This window comes from Psammomys obesus, unplaced genomic scaffold (genome assembly GCF_907164565.1).
Source record: "Psammomys obesus unplaced genomic scaffold, mPsaObe1.curated_primary_1811, whole genome shotgun sequence".
NCBI lineage: Eukaryota > Metazoa > Chordata > Mammalia > Rodentia > Muridae > Psammomys > Psammomys obesus.
The window spans coordinates 10,569,027-10,589,999 of record NW_026596152.1 but is presented as its reverse complement, the minus strand read 5'-3'; the positions used below and the strand labels follow the sequence as shown (position 1 = coordinate 10,589,999).

General features: G+C 48.0%; 1 protein-coding gene across 5 annotated transcripts in view; it reads right to left on the bottom strand.

The window, feature by feature from the left end:
* Positions 1-2,216: 2,216 nt before the first annotated feature.
* Snap47 (synaptosome associated protein 47) overlaps positions 2,217-20,973 on the bottom strand; it is a 65,546-nt gene continuing 46,789 nt past the window's right edge. For 3 of the 5 annotated variants that reach the window (XM_055594143.1, XM_055594144.1, XM_055594145.1), the window contains exon 5: positions 16,392-20,498. In XM_055594143.1, coding sequence (XP_055450118.1) covers positions 20,352-20,498 — 147 coding nt within the window. In that variant the 3' untranslated portion in view covers positions 16,392-20,351. Of the gene's footprint in view, positions 2,617-15,385; positions 16,309-16,391; positions 20,499-20,973 lie in introns of those variants that run through there. The other 2 variants (XM_055594146.1, XM_055594147.1) reach the window with 2 other exon arrangements.

Sequence of the window (20,973 nt, the reverse complement as noted above, 5' to 3'; positions counted from 1 at the left end):
AAGCTAGGGTTCAAGAGTACCTGACACAGACACAAAGGCATACACACAGACATTCAGAAAGACATATACACAGACACATACACACACAAACACACAGACATACATACTGACACAGAGACATACACCCCCCCAGGGTTCAGGAGCACCTGACACAGACACGACATACACACACACACACACACACACGCACACACACACACACACGCACATGCTTAGGAGTGCCTGAAACCTGCCTCACCAGGCTCTAAAGAATGCTGAAATCTATCTGGTTTTCAGACTCCAACATGATCCACTCAGCTTTCCCTGGTGGCCACAAAACTAGGTCCTGCAAGAAACATTCTCTCCTCTGGACTTGGCTGTCAGGTAGAGCACCTTCTTGGGCCATCTGCCTCTCAGATCTGAGTGGTTCCGGTCAAGCCCAGGGAAAGGTCTTGGTGGTCCACAGTTGGTCCACTTAGGCAGGAAATAGCTCCAGAGATAGCAAGAACCCAGAACTTCCTGCTCTGTCCACCCCTGTGACGGGCCAGTGCTCATGGAGGCTGATCCTAGGGTGTGCCCTGAGGTATATTTAAGCAACGGCCGAGCTGTGTGAATGTGTGCACCTTCCATGCGTTAGCTGTGTGTACGCAGGGGAGTCAGGCCCTGCAACCCCTTCTTGGAGACGCTGCAACGTGTCCAGGCCTAGCCCTGAGGATCAGCAAGGCTGATCCAAGTACTTCGCCTCTGAGCCCGAAGGCCACACACTCAAGACTTCTGCCTGGCTCTTGGAGTGTAGACCTCACACTCAGTTAGACACACCGCTCCGACATGTGGAGCAGGCTTCCTTGAGAGGCCATCGAGCCCCTGCGGTATCTGAACAGCTTCCAGTGGACAGAGATGAGCCAGACTAGATACTGAAGGTCCTAACCAGCTCCGGCCACTTCTGAAGGCCCATTCTGCCCTTCGCCCTTCGCTATGTGGCTTTGGGGGTAGCAAGGCCACAATTCAGCTTCTCTGAAGGTGCTAGCTGGTACGAGATCTGGCTGTGTCTGTGCCAGGCTAACGCCTCTGGGAAGGTAAGGCATTTACTAGCTCCCTGGGCCCTGTATCCTCAAGGCTGGAGGTGAAACAATCCAGCTGAGGTGAGAGAGAAGATGAGGAAGGCCAAGTATATTTGGGTGACACACATTGGAGAAGGTGCCAACATTGCCACCCCTGGGAGGCCCGTTAAAGGCCTGTGCTCTGCTCCAGGGAGCAGCTGAGCAGGAAGGCATGGGTTAGGGGAGAATAAGGAAAGGGAAGCACAGGCTGGAGGTGATGTTGATCTATCAAGGTCAGTTGTCACAGCCAAGGCTAGCCTGCCACCTCCCTTCTCCTCCTGTGTGATATGGGGACGTGGTTTGCAGCCTCCTTTTGGGGTAGAGTTCACCTCTAATCATGCCCCCTCTGGCCTCAGCCATGAAGAACTGGCCCTGGTACCCACTTGTGTCAAGAGGTGGCAGAGTGCCCCTCTGTTCCCATTCAAGTCCTCGCTCCTTCCTCTGAGGGCTCCTGTGCCCTGGTCTGTGTTTCCAGGGACAGAGACACCGCTGTCTTGGCCATTCCTGGTTGCTGTGCACAGCCTGAACAACTGTCCCACAGACTGAGACTGTTTTTTTAATAGTCTTTAAACAAGGGCATGAAGCCAGGCACAGTGGCATATCTCTTTAATCCCAGCACTCAAGGAAGCAGAGGCAGACTGATCTCTGTGAGTTCGAGGCCAGCCTGATCTACAAAACGAGTCTAGGACAGACAAGGCTACACAGAGAAACCCTGTCTAGAAACAAACAAACAAACAAACAAACAAACACAATAACAACAACAGGGACATGAATTTTGGAAAAGCTGTGGTCATTTTCTCCTAAGACATTGATGAGGTGGACTCTATATTTTCATTTTTGAGGTTGTATTTTAATTATACTTCTCCATTTCCTTTCCTTCCTCCAAACCTTCTCAAACATTCCTTCCTGCTCCTCTTTGAATTCATGGCCTCTTTTTCATGTTATTGCAAGCTTTTAAACATTTTTATACACACTTACACACACACACACACACACACACACACACACACACACACACACACACACATATATATATATATATATATATATATATATATATTCTCAAATATAACCTGTTGGTCCACATAATATTACTTGTCTGTATGTTTTCAGGGCTGATTTGGCACTGGACAACCAGTTGGGCTGCTCTTCCCTGGGGAGGACCACCTCTCCTACTCCTAGCTCTACTCACTTGCCTGTAGTTCCTTGTGTGGGGTGAGGCCTCGTGGGCTCTTCCCATGCAGTTTGGCATGTTTGTTGATGTCTGTATTCAGTTCACATTTGGACGGTCACGTTGGTGAGACTTTATGGCTATAGCTTCTCATGTTTCGAGGAGACAAATCTCACAACAAAGCCCCAGACCTCTGGCTCTTATAATCTTTCTGCCCCTCTTCTGCAATATCCCCTCAGCCTTAAGTGTATATGTATCCACCAGGACTGGGCTTCACAGCTCTGCGTATTGATTGGTTGGAGTTTTCTGTGCTGATCTCTGTTGCAAAGAGAAGTTTCCATGATAAGGCATGAAGACTATCCTTACCTGTGGGTATAAAGACAAATGTTAATAGATTACTATTAAAGAATATGTTGGCTTAGTAAATTAGTGGTTGTAGATTCTCCTCCAATAACCATGACTTCACTAGCACCGAGTAGCGGCTGGGGATCCAGTACCATGGTATCCCTCTTATTGACAAGGTCTTAAGTCCAATTAGAGGAGTTGGTTACCCTCAAAGTGTGTGTGCCACTCTTGAACTGACAGGGTTTTTGAGCCATGCTGGTTGTTGATATGGTTCATGGGTGTGAGAGCTGGGCAGTATTGTTGGTCACCTCCTTCCTTTGGAAGCTTTCACGGTGCCTTCTGGTACCATGAAAGAGGGCACAGTAATCTCTTTTAAGTCATAGGGCATTGACCAATTTCTGTCCTATACATAGTGAGGTCACAGCTTGGGCCCATAGACCACCCCCTTCCTCAGCATCAATGGCTGACAGCCAGGATCCAAGGCTCAGAGGAGTGGAGGTTCGACACTTGTCTCTGAAAGCTGTACCACTCTTGGCGCCCAGAGCTGGTGCTTTCAGTCATTCAAGTCCTTCCGTGGTCCTGCCGTTCAGCCATAAATCCCCTTCCACCTGGCTCTTTTTAATTCTATTTGTGTTTTGAAATTTTCCTAGATTTACATGACGTATTCTATTCCCATCAGCTGGCTTTCTGGTAGAGGGTGAATATTAGAGAGTGGAGCCACCTGGGCGCAGTCCCTGGAGTTGTGGGCTGGGACCTGCTGACAGGCAGGCCCTCTGTAGGAACTCCCATTGTGCCAACTCATGGGAGTGTCCCTTGTCCATGTACAATGCACCCAGCTAGAACACACACTCTATTTTTTTTTCTTTCAGGAGATGCCTATATTTGCTTCAGAATCTACAGCTTCAGCTAAATTAGTTATCTTGTGTATGTAGAGGCCAGTAGATAGATGCCACCAGGGTGTGTCCTGCCAGGTCTTGAGGAACCAGGTCTTGGCTACTCTAGCACCATCTATGTCAGGCTGTCCTGGCTGGCAGGCTCAGGTAGGATTTTCCAAGCCCATTAATTAACTGATGCCTAGGTTCACATGGGCACACCACTGGAACAGGTCTCTCGGCCTTCTTCCTTTCTCCGTCTCAACACAGGGTAGAAATAGTGACCCAAGAAATGTCCAGATATGTTTGTACCCTTCAGATCCCCATATTTATTTCACTCTGGGTAGGCAGCCTCCAATGGTCCAGAGAGGGCTGTCATACATATGGAAGCCATCGCCTTCATTTCTGGCATGAGAGATACCAGGCCCAGGGATGGGAGGGAGGAGAGAAATCTGGGAAAAACAGAAAGAACCCCCAGGAGCCAGGCCTGGACACCTGAGTTGGTGTGTGTCACTGTTCCTAAGCTGAGGGTTTGCTGTCTGCTCGTTTGCATGTCAAAACCTACACAATAAAGCATTTCTCCAAAGTCAGGCAACACATAAACTTGAAATAAGAGTCAAGTAGGATCCTGAAAGACACACCTGAATGCCACCATCCCAAGCGAAAGTCCCCAAAGATCAAAAGCCCTCAAGCCACAGCTCAGGAAGATAAAGAGCCTAAACGTCACAGACCTGAGAACAGAAATCTCCAAAGCTCTGGGGTAGCTTGGTGAGGCTGCTGCAGGTCTGTGTGTCCATGTCTGTTTATACGTCATTAGGAGTGTATGACTTATCTGATGTCAGCAAAATGCACTTCAGTGAGATACTGAGTGGCTATTTTTAATATAACTATTTTATTTACTATTATTATCATCTGTGTGTGTATAATGTGTGTGTGGTGACGGAGAGAGAGAGAGAGAGCATTCAGGAACTGGCTCTCTCCTTCCACCATTGTTCTGGGAATCAAACTGAGGTCATCCACCAGTTTGCCTCCTGAACAGCCTAGAGTGGCTATCATATATATATATATATCTGTCACATATCACATATACATCACATCTATATTTATTAATATATATATATATATATGGTGTTCACTAGAAAGACATAGACAATTAAGACCTTTCGGTGATGTGTCATTTACACACAAGTCAGTTTTCTGTCTTACAATCCCTTTACAACCTGCAATTCATTTTCTTGATGTTTCTTTTTGGTGTGTGAGTCCAGCTTTCCTCTGCTCTGCACAGCATTTAGAGCAAGACAGGTGATTGCCAGTCTTTCTCTACCTGGTCCCTAGCTAAGCTCTCTGACAGAGTCTTACAAATGGATTGATGGATTGAAATAATTCTCTCTCTCTCTCTCTCTCTCTCTCTCTCTCTTTTTTTTCAAGACAGGGTTTCTCTGTGTAGCTTTGGCCATCCTGGAACTCACTCTATAGACCAGGCTGGCCTTGAACTCACAGAGATCTGCCTGTCTCTGCCTCCTGAGCGCTGAAATTAAAGGCATGCACCACCACTGCCCAGAAAAAAAAAAAAAATATATATATATATATATATATTTTTTTTTTTTCCTGGTTTTTCTGAGACAGGATTTCTCTGTTTATTTTATTTTTTATTTTTTATTTCCAGAGATGAGGATCGAACCCAGGGCCTTGCGCTTGGTAGGCAAGCACTCTACCACTGAGCTAAATCCCCAACCCGAAATAATTCATTTTTTAAAAATAAATATTAGCTGTAACTGGATTTTTTGAGGGAGAAACTGTCTGAGCTACAGCATCTCTCTCAAAGCAAGGCTTGCTACTGGTCTCCACTTATTAAAGAGGTAGGAATTACTGAGGAGAGAGATGATTTATTCAGTGTGACCCATTGAAAAGAACAAATAAAGGGAAACCTGCCTGCCGGCCTGATCGTCCCACCAATGTATTTTAAAGCCCCTTTTGTTTTGTGGCTGTAAAAATTCGTAAGACTCAGGGCAACTTGAGTCTGTGTTTCCAGACCATGAACACTCTTACTTGGTTTAGAATAAATATCTCTTACTGACTTTGAATCTGAGAGCCATATTTGCCTACATCTTTCCGTAGAGTGTCCTATGAAGTGTTATGACGTATCGTCCTGTTCCTCAAATCCATCTGCTTCTTAAAATATAAACTAGCCCATCTTGGTGACCTGTAATCCCAGCACTGAGAAAGGCAAGCAGGAGGATTGCCGTGAGTTTGATATTAGTCTGGGGTACAGAATAATACCCTGTCTTAAAAATGGCAAATCAGGGAGCCAGTAAGAGGCTCAGCACATAAAGGCTGGTCGCTGCCAAACCTGACAATCTGGGTGCGGTCCCTGGGACCCACGAGGTGGAAAGAGACCTGACTCCTACACGCTGTCCTCCGACCTCCACACAGGAACTATGAGACTAGCACACACCCCACACAAATAAAGAAATGTAATACTTATTATTTTAAAAATACATTTTTAAATGTAAGAATTCAAGATTTTGATTTTTTTTTTCAGAATTCTATTTTTCTCACTTTGCTCTTTAAGAGTTCTTTATTTTGGAGGACTTCATAATGGGGATAACTGTGTTTGACAGTGGCACTTTGGCTCATGGTCCAAACCCAACCCCCCAAAAACATTTTAGCTTTTGAACTTGCCTTGGTCCCAGCACACATCCTAAGGGTGCAGGTCTGGGGAGTTCTTCCCTCACGTAGTTTCAAAAACATAACAGGATGAGACACAGAACCCATTCTCTACTGCATCGTTTGGGAGGCTGAGGCAGGAGGATCATCATTAGGTCAAGGCCAACCCGGCAGCACATTAAATCCCTGTGTCAAAAAGACAGTGAACAAAACGGAAGCAGGAAGAACTCCTGCTCAGCCCTCTCTCATCTGAGTGTCGACTGCTAGATTCAGAAACATCCCTGGATGGTGCATCGGATACAAAGTGGGCTCTAGAGGGGCCTGACAGGTGAGAATATGGAAAGTGGTCCTTAAAGCCAATGACAGTAAAGTGAGGTTTATACGTGAACCCCGTCAGGGAAAGAAGCCAGTGACGGGAGAGCAGTTCCAGCAGAGGTCAGGGATTTCAGACTTACAGAGCAAAGAAACAAATGAAAGCCATATGCGCGTGTTCCCATACGCCTCAGCACATAAGCTTTATAAAGGCAGAGACGACGAATCACTTCGGCCCCCGCAAAAAATGTAAAATCTGAGATTAGGAGTCTCAGCTATGATGCATTCTATTGGTCACATAGTAAATTTTTCTTCTTTTTCTTCCTCCTCTTCTTCTTTAGTTTCTTTTTTTATGTTAATTTTTTAAATGTCTTCTGAGATCTGTGAGATGGCTCAGTGAATAAAGGTAACATGGGTTTCATTCCAGAACCCACATGGTGGAAGGACAGAACTATTCCCAAAGTTGTCGTCTGGCTTCCATATACGTTCATATTCTCTCTCTCTCATCCAACACAAATAAAAAATAAATGTAATAAAATTTAAATAAATGTTTTTGGCATTTTGAAATAAAAATTCTTGTAGCCCAGGCTGTCTTCACATTCACTATGTAGCTCAGACTGGCCCTGGAGTCCGGAGCACAGAAGCTTAGTTACGGGTGTACGAGACCAGGCCTGTTTACGTGGTGAATGCAGTGTTCTTTAGGAAGCTTGCCTGAGCGCAATGGTGCATATCTGTAATCTCAGCTTTAAAGAGGCAAAGGCAGGAAGATTGCTCAGAGTTCAAGGTTACCCTGAGCTACATAGCAAACCCTTAAAAACAAAACAAATAAAAAAATGATAACTTAGTTTTAATTAAAATGACTCAGAAGCTCAAGAGAAGGAAAACATGGCAAAAAACCAAAACCACAGCTGTTTAAATGTTTAATGAAAATCAATAAAGGGCAACAAGAAGACAGCCAATCTACTACATAGGAGGATGAAGCAGAATTGCTAGAGAGCAGAGTTCAAGGCCAGCCCACATTAAAAAGGTTCTTGAAGCCAGTCTAATCTATAAAGGTTCTGGCTACAAGCAGAGGGCCAAAAGCAGGATTGGGTCAGATATGGGCACTGACACACCAGGACACTGTAGCCTGTGTGGAGGGAGGAGCCCCAGAGCCAGCCCTTTGCAATGAGCTGCCAGAGCAGGCCCCTCTCACTCCCAAGTTTGCCCGTGTTTTACAGAGAAATGTGCATGCAGCTCCCCATTGTCTTGGACCTGGGAAACTGTCTGAGGCTTGGCCCAGCAATGACCAATTCAGAGGCTAGAGAGATGGCTCAGTGGTAAAGAGGCCAAGTTCCAGGCATCCAACGCCCTCTGTCTTCCTGGAGCTCCAGGCATGAACTTGGTGCACGCAGAAATATGCAGGCAAATCACTCACACACATAAAATAAATCTAAAAAACAGTGGTCAATTCACTACATGCTCTGCTCTGCCAAATGGGTGATGCTATCTAATTTTTAGTTTACTTTTTACGTGTTTCATAGACAGTCAATATGAACATAATGACATTTTGGTCAATGATAGGTGGCAGGTATGAGGTTGGGAAATTTATGTCACTCATCAGTCCCACACAGCACTCTTTTGACTGCTATGACAGGCACATTTGGGGGTCTGGATGGTGTCCTATATCTGAGCCAGTATCCTTGGTCTTCTTATCCCTCTAGGCTCTTCAAGTCGTTGAGATATACAGTGTCAGTGTGTGTGTGGGTGGGTGGGGTGTACAATCCACCGTGGGGCAGGGCCAGACTGTGTTGTTGTTGCTTGTTTGAGACAGGAACTCACCATGCAGTCTATGGTAGCCTGGAGCTTGCTTATGTAGAGCAGGCTTAAAAACAAAACAAACAAACAAGAAGATGGGGGAAAAAAAAACCCAGCCAGGCATAATGGCTCAGGTCTTTAAGTACCTGGGAGGCAGAGGAAGGTGGATTTCTGAGTTCAAGGCCAGCCTGTCTTACAGAGTGAATTCTAAGACAGCCAGGGCTACACAAAGAAGCCTTGTCTCAAAACGGGAAGGGGGGAGGCTTGCCTCAAATTCACAGAGATCTTCCTCTTTCGTGCTTGTGTTGAAGGTGTGCGCTACCATGTCCTGCTCTTCAGTCACTTTTTCTTGCTTATCACAAAGTACCCCATCCTGGAGGAGCCATCCACAGAACTGATTTCAGCTCACGCCTCCCAGGTTCCAGGACCAACATCAAGGTTTTGGCCCCAAAGATGATACTGACAAAGTCTGAGACGCTATAGGCACCAACATGGCAAGAAGGCCATGCCCTGTGTCTCTTTATAATGCTGTCTTCTATAATGCTTCTGGGACTCAGCTGTGGCCTATATCTAATCCTAATTACTTCTCAAAGCTCTCCTTCCTCCTCATTGTCACATCGAGGGCCACATCTCAACATCTGAAGTCTTAGGGGACATTCGGACCATTTCCAAACAGCAGCAGACCCCATTCTTGAGGGATGAGTGTTGAAGCTGATAGCAGCGATGTCCTTGTCACACACAGCCTCTGGGTACCAGAGAACTGCCGGCTGGCTGAGCCTGCAGTGAGCACCCCAAGGGTGCTGTCCTCAGCCTCCTTCAGGTGCTGAGTGGGAGCAGGGTGTCCACCCAGAAGAATGCCGCTGAACAGGCAAAGATGAGAGGTCCCCTCTCCTACTGGTACAGGCAGCATTTGGTATACTACTTGGACCTGTCCAAAGCCCAGCTGTGCCCAGGAGCAGGGACTGGTAGGAGAAGTGGGTGTGAGGACCACCCCTTACTGGTACGAGCAGCAGGCCTCGGTTAAAGTCTTCTGTGGCTCTGAGCCCAGAGAGACAGCCACTCCTCCTTCCAGGAGGTGGAGGTGGGGCGGTAGGTTAGATGGCTCTGAGAACAGAGATGGCTGACAGCAGCCTGTGGCGAGTGCAGGAAGACACCCGCACTGTCTCTGCAATTGCTACCAGCTGGATTTCAGGGTTCACTGAAGGTAAGGTTTGGGAAACATGGTCCTGGGTGGCCGAGGACTGTCATTATTTTAGTGCCAAAGTCCCCAGGAAGTGATAGCATTTAGGAAACTATGTCAAAGCAAATATCCCTTCACCAGAGGTGGAACAAGGCAGCGTCCAGGGTGTCCAGATCCCCACACTGTATTCAGGGCCTCACATTCACCATGAGTGTGTACCTCCCACCCAAAAGCACATACAGTGCAAATGTCAGAACACCCACATCCTGGCACACACCTAAGAACATAAACAGATGAACACACACAAGTACACATGCCCAAGAATACACACAGGCTAATAAACCCAGCACACACTTGAGACACAGACAAACACACCCTAGCACACATCCCTGAGAACATACACAGGGTAATATACCCTAACACACACACATCCCTGAGATCACACACAGGGTAACACACCCCAGCATACATGCCCAAGAACACACACGATACCACACCTAGACATACACATCTGAGAATACAAACATAAACATACTGCCCATCTTGCAACACTGGAGAAAGGAGCCTGGTGATTATCCACATCTGCTTAGGAGCCTGTCCTCTTCCCCAGGCACAGACCTGCCCTTGATGCTGGGTTTGACCAATGACCTTTCTACAGTGACCCGAGAGCAGCTGTTGCATGGCTGGCTGTCCTGGGTTGCCCTGGCTCTGGTGGCCAAAGGCCGGGACACACCTGCACTCACTCTCAGGCTCCACAAGGATAGGCAGCAAAAGCCACCCACAGGGATGCCAGTAAAGAGGTGCCCCTTCTTTACTTACTGCATGTCACCAGCACCAATGCTGCCCTCTGCTTCTATGCCCTGCCAACTCCCTTCCCTCTACAGCTGACAACAGCTGCCTGGACCTTCACTGCCAGACCAGCCTGCAGCTTCACCTTGTCCCTGTCTTGGACATCCTGCTCTCAGGTCCCCTTTCTTCCCACAAGTAATACCTTTGTCCCTGCCGTCACTCAGGACCCCATCTCCTCCCTTTGACATCCTGTTCCCTGGGGCCTCTGTCTCCTTACCCAGCTCCTCATCCCTTCTCTGGCCACGTCTAATCACCAGGACCCAATCTCCCCATCCCCTATCACTTCCTCTGACTACCTCCTTCCAGGGTCCCCTTATCTCCCCACCCCTACCCAGGTTTTCTGTTTCCTAGGAGCCCTAGCTGCTAGTCTACTTACCCTCTCCTCTGCACACCCCATTTCCCACTTTCAAAAGTGCCCCCCACCCCTCAGTGGCCTCACTCTCACCTTCAGGGTCTGGGGGCGTCACCCTCTCTCTGCTCCTGCCCCACCCCCAACACTGCCCAACCCCGTCTGGGTGCTGGCGAGCAAGGGCTGCACCAACGCAATCACAGGCACTGCCCACAAACGACCCTGGGAACTTTTTCTGGGAACTTTTTCCCGTCATACACGTAGCACCTCGGGACCGTGTTCAAAGGAGCCTGTTTTTATCAAGCTCCAGACATAAGGAAAGAATTAGCTTCTTAGGAGGTACGAGTCCAAATCTACAGAGTCTTGTTTTGGAAGCCTCTCCTTTGAAAAGCTGGGAAGGGCGATGCCGCCCCTCTTTCTTCTGAACCTGTGGTCATTCTTTTATTTGTTCAGGCTGCATGCTGTGACAGGGATCCAGAGATGAACATCTGCTTTTGGTGAGAGGTGGAGCCCCAGCCCAGAGTCCGTCAGTCAATCCACTTACCAGGGCATCCGCCTTGGTACTCACCAGCACACACGGGTGAGGAGCTCCAGTCACCCAGGCCAGCTCCTTCACTCACTTCTGATATCTGACTTGAGGCAGCTACAATCTAAAGACATTAAAGTTCTTTACTCTGAATTAACCCACCCTCTGGCAATGTGGCAAAATGTCATGGCCTTGGGCTCAGTACTGCCACCATGCATGTGAGTCACCCCTCTGTCTAGCTTTTTGCATTATCCACACCCATAGAGACCTGGTAGCTATTTCCACGATCAGATCAACTGTCACCACACACCAAAGACCAGCCACAAAAGCGCTTCCTTCAGGTGAAAAGGTGAAATTCACGGTGTAATAAACAAATTAAGAAATCAGCTTGTAGTGCTTTCTGAGATCTGGGTATGAATATTGGGGGTTGGGGCATGGGCAGTAAACTCTTTGCGATCCTCCTGCTTCAGCCTCCTAAGTGCTGGAATTACAAATATGTGTCACCATACCCAGCTAGCTGTTTTTAATTCCTGAACATGGCAGAGACAGAAGAAGTCAAGCCAGATACTGTGTGTGGCTTCAGGCAACCACTGGGTTCTTATAAGACATTCCCTGTGGATGTGTGGGTACAGTGCCAATTCCATTAAGTCACCCCAACACACACACACACACACACACACACACACACACCCACAGGGTAGTGATCCTTTTCCCCAGCTAGCCTTCCCTCTCTGGGAAAGAACTGGGACCTGACTTTTTCTGCTGCCCTGATTTGTTCCTTCCCCCCTTTGGCTCCAGCCTCCAGGAAGCCCTCTCCTTCTTCCCTGGGACCAGGGGCTTGTTGAATGATGCCACAGCCAGGAGAAGCAGATTCCTCTGGTGTCTTCTTGGAGGTTGGGACCAATGTTAAGTGGGACTAGGAAGATGGCACTTTGAACTGCAGGGTTATAAAGGATCCAGAGCACTCAAGTTCATTCCCCGCAAGATGGAGGCTGTCTGCTTCAGATCACTCTGACTCTGGGAACCTCTCTGTCCTCACGGTTTCCAGTTGCACAGCACAGTGTGCAGAGCCGGGGTTAGCTACAGACAAAACTGTCTTGATTCCTGCCGATGGGAAAGGTTGGGATTTCAAGGTGGAGACCAGTGAGATCAAAGAGGCCCAGCCCTTCTGCCTCTTGGCTTTTTCCTCCCTTGTGCTGCTTTGCCCCTCAGGTGACCTATACCCATGACCACCAAGCCAGACATGATATTCTCTCTCAGACCAGCCTGTGTGCCAAGCAAGAGTTCTGAACCCACAGTGCTTCCATCTCTCACTGACTTCACTGCTGTAAACACCATCCACCACGATATAAACCATTAAATTAAAAACACGCCTCACATGTGGAACAAATCCCGACAGCTCAGTGAATGGGCTATGCCTGCACCCAGCCTTTTCACTGTAAGTCAACAAAGCAAGAACAAAAAATGCCCTCCATCCCCCTGGGTGTGGCAGCCGTTGTGGCTGTCTCACCCAGGCCCTCACTGGGTTTCTAAGCTGGCTGCCACGCTGCCACCACTCTGCTGAGATGCTCGTGGTAAAAGGTGCCCATGGGGATGACAGGAGCAGGTTGTCTTGTGGGAAGGACTGAGGATATGGAGAGAGGCAGATAAGGAGAGAGTGGTGCTCCCCACAGCAACACTGTATCCTTTCTGTCTCAGACATTACATGGACCTGGAGACCCTGGACATGAGCAGGAATAGATGGTGACATCAGGTGCTTCATATATAAGCGCATGAAGGGACTGCAGGGAGTTCAAGGCTGCACACACTGGGCCTGGGTCAAGGGTCTTACCTGGCTGGGATCTGTACGCCGTTGCTGTACACAGGTAGTTGGGATAGCTCCACACTGTAAACACAGGGGTAAAAGCTCCGAGATAGAAGGGACTGCTGGAAACCCACACACAGCGCGGCATAGCCAGCACTGAGGAAGAGCCAGGACATGCACCGGAGACTTGTGGGAGAATGTTTTACTGGCAGAAACACTGCCAGCTTGGAATGAAGGGAACAGGGGCTGGGCAAGTGAGAGGGGACTGTTAGCTTTCTGTTCTAGTTTCCTTTCTGTTGCTGTGATAAATTACTCTGATCAAAAGCAACCTGGAGAGGGAAGGGTTATTTGGCACACGTTTCCAGCTCAGAATCCATGATCGGAGGAACTAGAATCAGAAGCAAGGACGAGCACTGCCTGCTGGCTTGCTCTCTGGTTGGCTCTCAAGCTCACGGACAGCTAGATCTCTTACACAGCCCAGGACCACCCGCCTAGGGATGGCGCTGCCCGAAACTGGCTGGGCCCGCCCACATCAGTCATCAGTCAAAAGCAGTCACTTACAGAAGTGGCCACAAGCCAATCTGATCAAGGCAGTTTTTCCACCGAGGTTCCCTCTTCCCAGGTGACTCTAGGTTATGTGAAGTTGACAATAAAGACTAACTGGGAGAGTTTCCAGATTTCAGTGAGTCAGCAGTGAGGGCCAGACAATGGTTTTGTGGATGAAGGAAAAAGAAAGGCAGATTTTTAGGTGCCACAATATTTCAAGCCCTGTTGTACACACAATGTTCTCAATTATCTGACCAAACACTAATGAGGTCTAGGTTGGACTCTGCAGACGGAATCAAGGATGAGTTGATTCTGAGACAGGGAGAGTGTTCCCTTGGGCTAGCGTCACCACTTGAGAAGGCCCAGGAAGTACAGCTGGGGGCCCAGGTGGCTGCTTTTATGGAGACTGTGCTGTGAAGAGAATGGGGGACTGAGAGCTGTCTGGTAGCCAGAGAATTGGCAATCTGGTCTCTTATCGGCACAGAAACTGAATTCTGCCACCTATCTACACCGAAGGTCTCCGTTGAGCCTAGCTGAGGATACAAACTGCCAGCACCTGGATTTCAAATCCCAGCCTTAGGAAACTGATAATAAGATTCTGTTATTTGAAGCCATGTGATTTGTGGAACTTCATTCTGGCATACCCAGAAAAATGAGTATAGTTCTTATTAGGAAGTAGATATTGCTATAGCAAAAACTCTAAATACGTGCAAGTGGCTTTGGGATCTGGAAAAGAAAAGATCTCAGGCTTTTGAAAGAAAAAGCCATCAGCCTTCCTATACTCCAATTAGAACCATAAGAAACTGGAAGGAAAAAAAAAAAAAAGAGGTCAGGAAAAGGACTGCACTCAAGATAGCCCCAAAAAACAACAAACAAAAACCTTGGAGTAAGTTTAACTTGAGGGTGTGAAAGACTTCTTTGAAATTTTACAGAAATTACTAAATGATTGAAATACTTAAAACACCAACACAAAATAAATTGAAGACACTAGAAGAAAGAAAAACCTCCCATGCTCATGGATTGGCAGGATCAATATTAAAATTCATTTGGAAGCACAAAAGACCCCAGCCAAAGGAACATTGAGAAGAACATTGCTGGAGGTATCACCATACCTAATTTCAACTTATTCAGAACAATCATGGTGACAGAAAGAGCAGGGTATTGGCACAGACACATGGACTGATGAAATAGACCTGAGGACCCAGATATAAGGCCATCCAGCTACAGCCACCAAATGTCTGATAAAGATGCCAAAAATACGCATGAGAGAAGAGACGGTATCTTCAACAAATGGTACATGAGAAAGTTGAAACTAGACTCACAACTCTCACCCTGCACACATCAACTCCAAATGGATCATGGGCCTCTACGTAAGACCTGACACTCCACAACTGCTAGAGTTAAAAATAAGGAGCATAAACTGGATGCAGGGGCCCACGCCTGTGATCTCTGTAAATCTGAGGCTAGCCTGGTTCTATACAGGGAGTTCCAGGATAGCCAGGGCAACACAGAGAAACCCTCTCTCGAACGCCCCAAAGAAAAACAAGGGGAGGGGAGGTGTGGGGAGATGACTCAGGGATTAAAAGTACTTGTTGTTCTTGCAGGGGTCCCAGGTTAGACTTCCAGCCCCCATGTGAAGGCTAACAGTCATTCATAGCTCCAGTCCAGGGGGTCCGACAGGCACACACATGGTGCATACAGTTCAATGCAGGTTAAAAAAATCTAAAAAAGAAGTTGAAGTATAAATAGCTGATAAACATTTTAAAAGTGTTTAATATCACTAGCCACTATGGGACTGCAAATTAAATCTACTTCACCACACCAAATCAAGAAAACAAATGATGTTGGTGAGGCTACGAAAAAGAACACGTACACACACTGGTGAGAGTATAAATGGATTCATTTTATTACGGCTGTCCACCTGACCAGAGGATGAGACCCTATTGCTTAAAACATTACATACTTTGGTTGAAGGACACAGGCTGGAAGTAACTAGAAAAATTCTTCCCTGCTGGTTAGCTTTCACAGTGCCAGAAGGTGCACAAGCTGTTAAAGGTGGAAAGATAAGCAATAGGCCTTATGCTACAATATTGACCTGCCATACAAGAAGTATTCATTGTGCATAGCGGTATGACGGGGGGTTGGGGGGAGAGTTAACTAGTTTCTCTCTGATTGTATTTGAAGTCTGCTCCACAGGAGGGAATTCTTGCCTGGTAATATAAACACAGTGCAAAGCCTGTGCCTGGAGAGGTCGTGGGTCCTAGGTTGGGAACCCATTGCTGCTTTGCTAAATACTCATGTTGTCAGACTACCACCTAAATATTTCTGTTTATATCCATAGATTAGAGCTGCTCTGAGCTGTAGTTAATGCAGAGTCATAGCTGGTCAAAAATAACTGATCATTGCGTACTCAACTATAAATGGAATATCTGTATCAACCCCCAACCCTCAAAGCTCAGGGACACTTCAGAAAAAAAGCTGGAAAGATTGTAGGAGCCATAGGAGAGAGGGGTGTGAAATACTGGCTTTGGGACACGCAACAGTCAGATTATGCTATGATTAGCTATGATTACCTGCATAAAATGAAGCCATTGAAATTCCAGCAGGAATGGGGAAGAGGCTTCTGAGGCCCCACTCCTAACTGAGGAGCTACTGACAACTGATGGCTGCCAGGAAGTCAGTTTTCTTCAGGGGTGTGGTTGTTGGTACACCGTCCATGTCTCAGTTGATGTTTTTACACTCACGACTGTGAAGACAGCAATCTGACTCAGTGTACGCACACACATATAAAATGAAGCACATTGTGGGGATCTGGGGAAAAGAGGAGGGGGAATGCATACATATAAGATACTGCCAAATAATAAATTAATTATAAAAAGTAATTACAAGCTGGATGTAGGGCAAATTCTTTTAATGTCATCATTCAGGAGCCAGAGGCAGGTGGATTTCTGTGAATTTGAAACCAGCCTGTTCAACCCAGAAAGTACATCAGCCATGACTACACAGTGAGATCCTGTCTCAAAAATAAAAGGCAGGGAGCTGGAGAGATAGCTCAGTAGTTAAGAGCACTGGAGACTCTTCTAGAAGACCCAGGTTCGAGTCTCAGCTCACAAGCATCTGTAACGCCAGTCCCAGGGAATCCAACAATTGTCTGACCTCTGTGGGTACTACGCATGCATGAGGTGCACATACATATATCCAGGCAAACGTTACAAACAAGTGAAAATAAATTTTTAAAATTACGAAATATTTCTAATTCCTTCTACCCATCATCTTTCGTATCATTGCTGTCATTCATTTCACTCTGTATATCCACATACACACAGATATGGTAGATAATTTATTTTTAGTAAACTTACCTGACAGTTTAATAAGAAAAATAAAAGTTATTCCATTTAAATAACTTACTCTTTCTCTGAAACTCTGCCTCCTTGGTTTTGTTTTTCTTTCTTTCTTTCCTTAATTTTTTTTTTTTTTTTTTTTTTTTAAGAAAAGGTTTTCCTGTGTAGCCCTGGCTGTCTAGGAACTCACTCTGTAGACCAGGCTGGCCTCGAACTCAGATCCACCTGCCTCTGCCTCCTAAGTGCTGGGATTAAAGGCGCACGCCTCCACCGCCTGGCTGTTTTGTTTTTGTTGTTTCTGAGCTCTCGGTCTCTAAGAACAAGGCAGGGCTACTGTTGACTAGATTTTGTCTGTGTGATGCTATAGTTTGTATATGAAACGTTCCTTGTGGGCTCATGTGTCGGAAGACATGGTTCTCAGCCTGTGTTCTGAGTCTGTGGAGCCTTTAGGTACCTAACTGGGGAAAGCTGAACGAGATCACCAGATTCTGCAGACTATATTGAGGAGTCAGGGACATAGGAGACCCAACTGTGAGATGACTGTGACTGTGAGAGTCAGCGGAGACTCCACCCCAGTGAGAGGCCCTGTGGTACGAAGACCAGCACCATCCTTGCTTGGGTCCTGCAATGGACAAGTCACTAGGAAGTTGTGTGTCCTGCAGGCAGTGACATTCCAGCAGTGCTGAACTCTCCATTCTGAGCCAGCAGTCAAGCGCGGTGTGGATGGACACACAGGCGTTTTCCACTTGCTGTGTGCTGTGCACTACTGATGGTGAGGTGCAGGTTCTGGCATGTAGTTCATGTTGAGGGTGTCTTTGCATCCACATTTGATGTGCTTGGTGGTGTCTCCTGCTCCAACAATCCCTGTGTTTTCCCATCGTCCTACTCTGGAATCAGCTTCTCCTTATGCTTGCAAATAAGAACCTCACTGCGGTCTTTCAGGCAGCGTGTCTGCCGGGTGAACTGACGGGAAGACAGTGTACAGGTGGTCCAGGTCGGTCATCTCTGAGCGTCTCCATCGTATGCTGTGGCAGCCTTGCTCTGCTCTGCATACAGGCTCTACCTCACAGGTCTACAGAGAAGGTTCCTCAGGAAGATCCTGTAAGCTCTGAGGCTTGGCGAACATCTATCTTCTATCAAAAGCAGACAGATGGTGGCAACAGACCAGCATTCCCAGCACTCAGGAGGGTGAGGCAGGATTTGAAGCCAGTCTGAGGCCTGTCTGGTAGAGGTCTCCTCCCAAAAACTGTCTATTATGCAAGCACAATGAAAGTACTGACCTAGGCCAGGCATGGTGCTACATGCCACTAATCGCAGCACTCAGGAGACAGAGGCAGGAGGAGCTCTGTGAGTTAGAGGAGAGCCTGGTCTACATGGTGAGTTCCAGGCCAGCCAGGGCTACATAGTGAGACCTAAAGAAGTGACACTCAAAAAGGTGGGTGGGGTGAGGCAGACAAAACATCGGGGCACAGGTCTGTAATCCCAGCACTCAGGAGGCAGAGGAGGGGAGATCTCGAGTGAGAAGTCAGCTAGGGATGGGTGTGAGCTCTAGTCTCAAAGGGTCAAGGGCTTGGAATATATCTCAGTGGGGAAGTGCATGCCTAACACACACAAGGCCCTGAGCTGGGTTCTTAGCACTAACAAAAACAGACATCATGATATAGGTATATGGATCAGTGCTTAGTGGGGAAAAGCATGAAATCCCTTCATTTGCAACAGCATGGCTAAACCCAGAGAACATGGAGCCTTGGGAAGAGAGCCAGGCACAGAGAGACAAGTGCTGGAAGGTCAGCATCTCACAGGAGCACTGAGTGGAGGGGGGGAGCAGAGGAAGGGAAGGGGTGGGGAGAACTGAAGGAGAAAGCTGGATAATGGGGACCAAGGACAGGTGGACAGGAGAAGGAAGTAACCCCAGCATTCCAGAACAAGTCAGGGAGGCCACAGTGCCTGGCCATTCACTATGCTCTTCATAAAGAGTGAAGGGAAGAGCACAGCGGCTCCAGCATACAGGACTCACAAATGCTTGAGAGCTGTGAATGTATCTGTTTGAGCTCATCACTACACACTGCAGGCAGCCATCTCCACAGCAGCCATCTTATAGCCACTAAATAAACACAAGAAGGGCTAGGTGAGGCAACAAATACCTAGAATCCTAGCACTTGGGAGGCTGAGGCAGGAGGATTGCTGCAAGTCTGAGGGCAGCTTGGACTAGAGTGAGAACCTGTCTCAAAAAGCAAACTAACTCACAAGACCCTCTCCCCACCTACACAAGCTGATGAGTGAGTCCTAGTGGCCCACTGTGCCAAGGCGTGTGGAAGTAGCCACAAGCAGGACACTGAGAACGCACAATTAAGCAAAGGGCAACAGTAAGACATAGCTTGGGCCACTTCTAACCAGGCAACTAGTCACATTCTGAACAGCCTGGGTCAGGACACTGCTTCAGGTGAGAGCGGAGACTGCTGCTGCTGAGGCCTTTGCACTGGAGTGGGCTGCACTCCTGACGTCAGGCAGCCACCATGCACGTGGAGACAAAGGCTGTCTGCCACGGCCTGGCCAGGAGGGTGACTGGTCTTGGCCATCAACTTCCTAGATTTAGAGCTGTCCAGGGGTGGTGAGGCATTCCTGTGTGTCTGTGGCGGTGCTTCCAGAGAGACTGGCTAGGAAAAGGGGCTGTCCTGATTGTGGGCAGCCTACATGGGAGGCGGAAGAAGGCAGTGAGTGCTGAGCGAGCAGGCCCCCATTCTGGGTGAGAGCACATGGCGGCCACCGTCCTCTGCTCACACCAGCCTCCATTAACTCTGACCTGTTACAGCAAACCAGGTCCACTGACTCCAGGAGCCAGGCCTTCAGCACTGGGCTGCTGAGGGGTCCAGATTCTTGGACTGAGCAGCCACAGTGTTCTCTGTCTCTCCATGTGAACATGCTGTTGTGGACACAGCCCCTATGATGTCAGCAATCTAATTAACATTCTTTACTATACACACATAGAGGCTGCTGGTCCCGCTCCTCTAGAGAACTCTAACTGAGGAGCAGGGGGAGGTGGAGGGGAGCTACAGCAGCATCTGAGGGGGAACCAGTGTGTGTGGCCAGTGAATGGCAGAGCTAGACCAAGTACTCACATCTCCCTCAGAATGACTGACATTTTCTTGACACTCTGGCAAAAATGGTGGAAAGATGACAATGTGATGTGACTTGTGTAAGGTTACCAGGGCCTTGGCCCCACAATGGCAGCAGGAAGCTGGGGTGTCAGTGTGGACAGCAAGGACGGCTGCACGGTGGTGGCCATCCTTGCCGGAACAGGGCTTGGCCCACATGCTGAGGGCACCTGTTAAACACATCATGCTCATGCATGCCGTGGCTCCTCCTGGCCCATCCTAGGAAGGTGTAGTTCCCAGCAGGGCCTCACAGCTGCACAGCACCAACAAGGGTGTCCCAGGTCCCAGTGCAAAAGGCACAGGGCTACCAACAGCGGGATCAGGAGAGCCAGGGGTGGCTGTGTGGCCGCTTGCCCCACTACATCAGCTTTCTCATTCGCCGGTTATGCTTGTCCACAGTCAGGGTTGCTCGGTCCACAGCTACGGTGATGCCATCCAGAGCCTCGTCCTGGCGTTCAAGCTCCGCCTCTGTGTCCAGTGCCAGCCCCTTGAGTTTGCTCAGGATCTGGGAGAAGCACAAATGGCAGCATACACTGTTTGCATCCTCCTCACACTATCAAAAGCCTGATGTAGCCAAAGAGATACAGTTTTCTGCGTCAGGACCACACAGCCTATGGGGTTGCTGCCTGACTTGGCCTCAGCACTAGGCTTGACCCTGTGGTCCCAGGATGGGTCTGCCCCAGCAGTAAGTGTACATGACCATCCCCTGGAAGGTGCTGATGAAACCCATGTGGACCAGGCCAGGAACACACCCACAGACTGTGGGATTCTGTGAGGGGGGGGTCCAGTTCCAGCCAGTCCTCTGTATCTCACCTCACCGTGCTACCCAGACATAAGAACAATAGGAATGAAAACAACAGACTCCTTTCCCCTCTATACACAGCACATCACCCACAAACACAAACATACAAACAAACAAAAAAACCACTAGTATTTGCCATAGAGCAAAGCTCTGCCAAGCAGCTACTTCTGACTTTCAT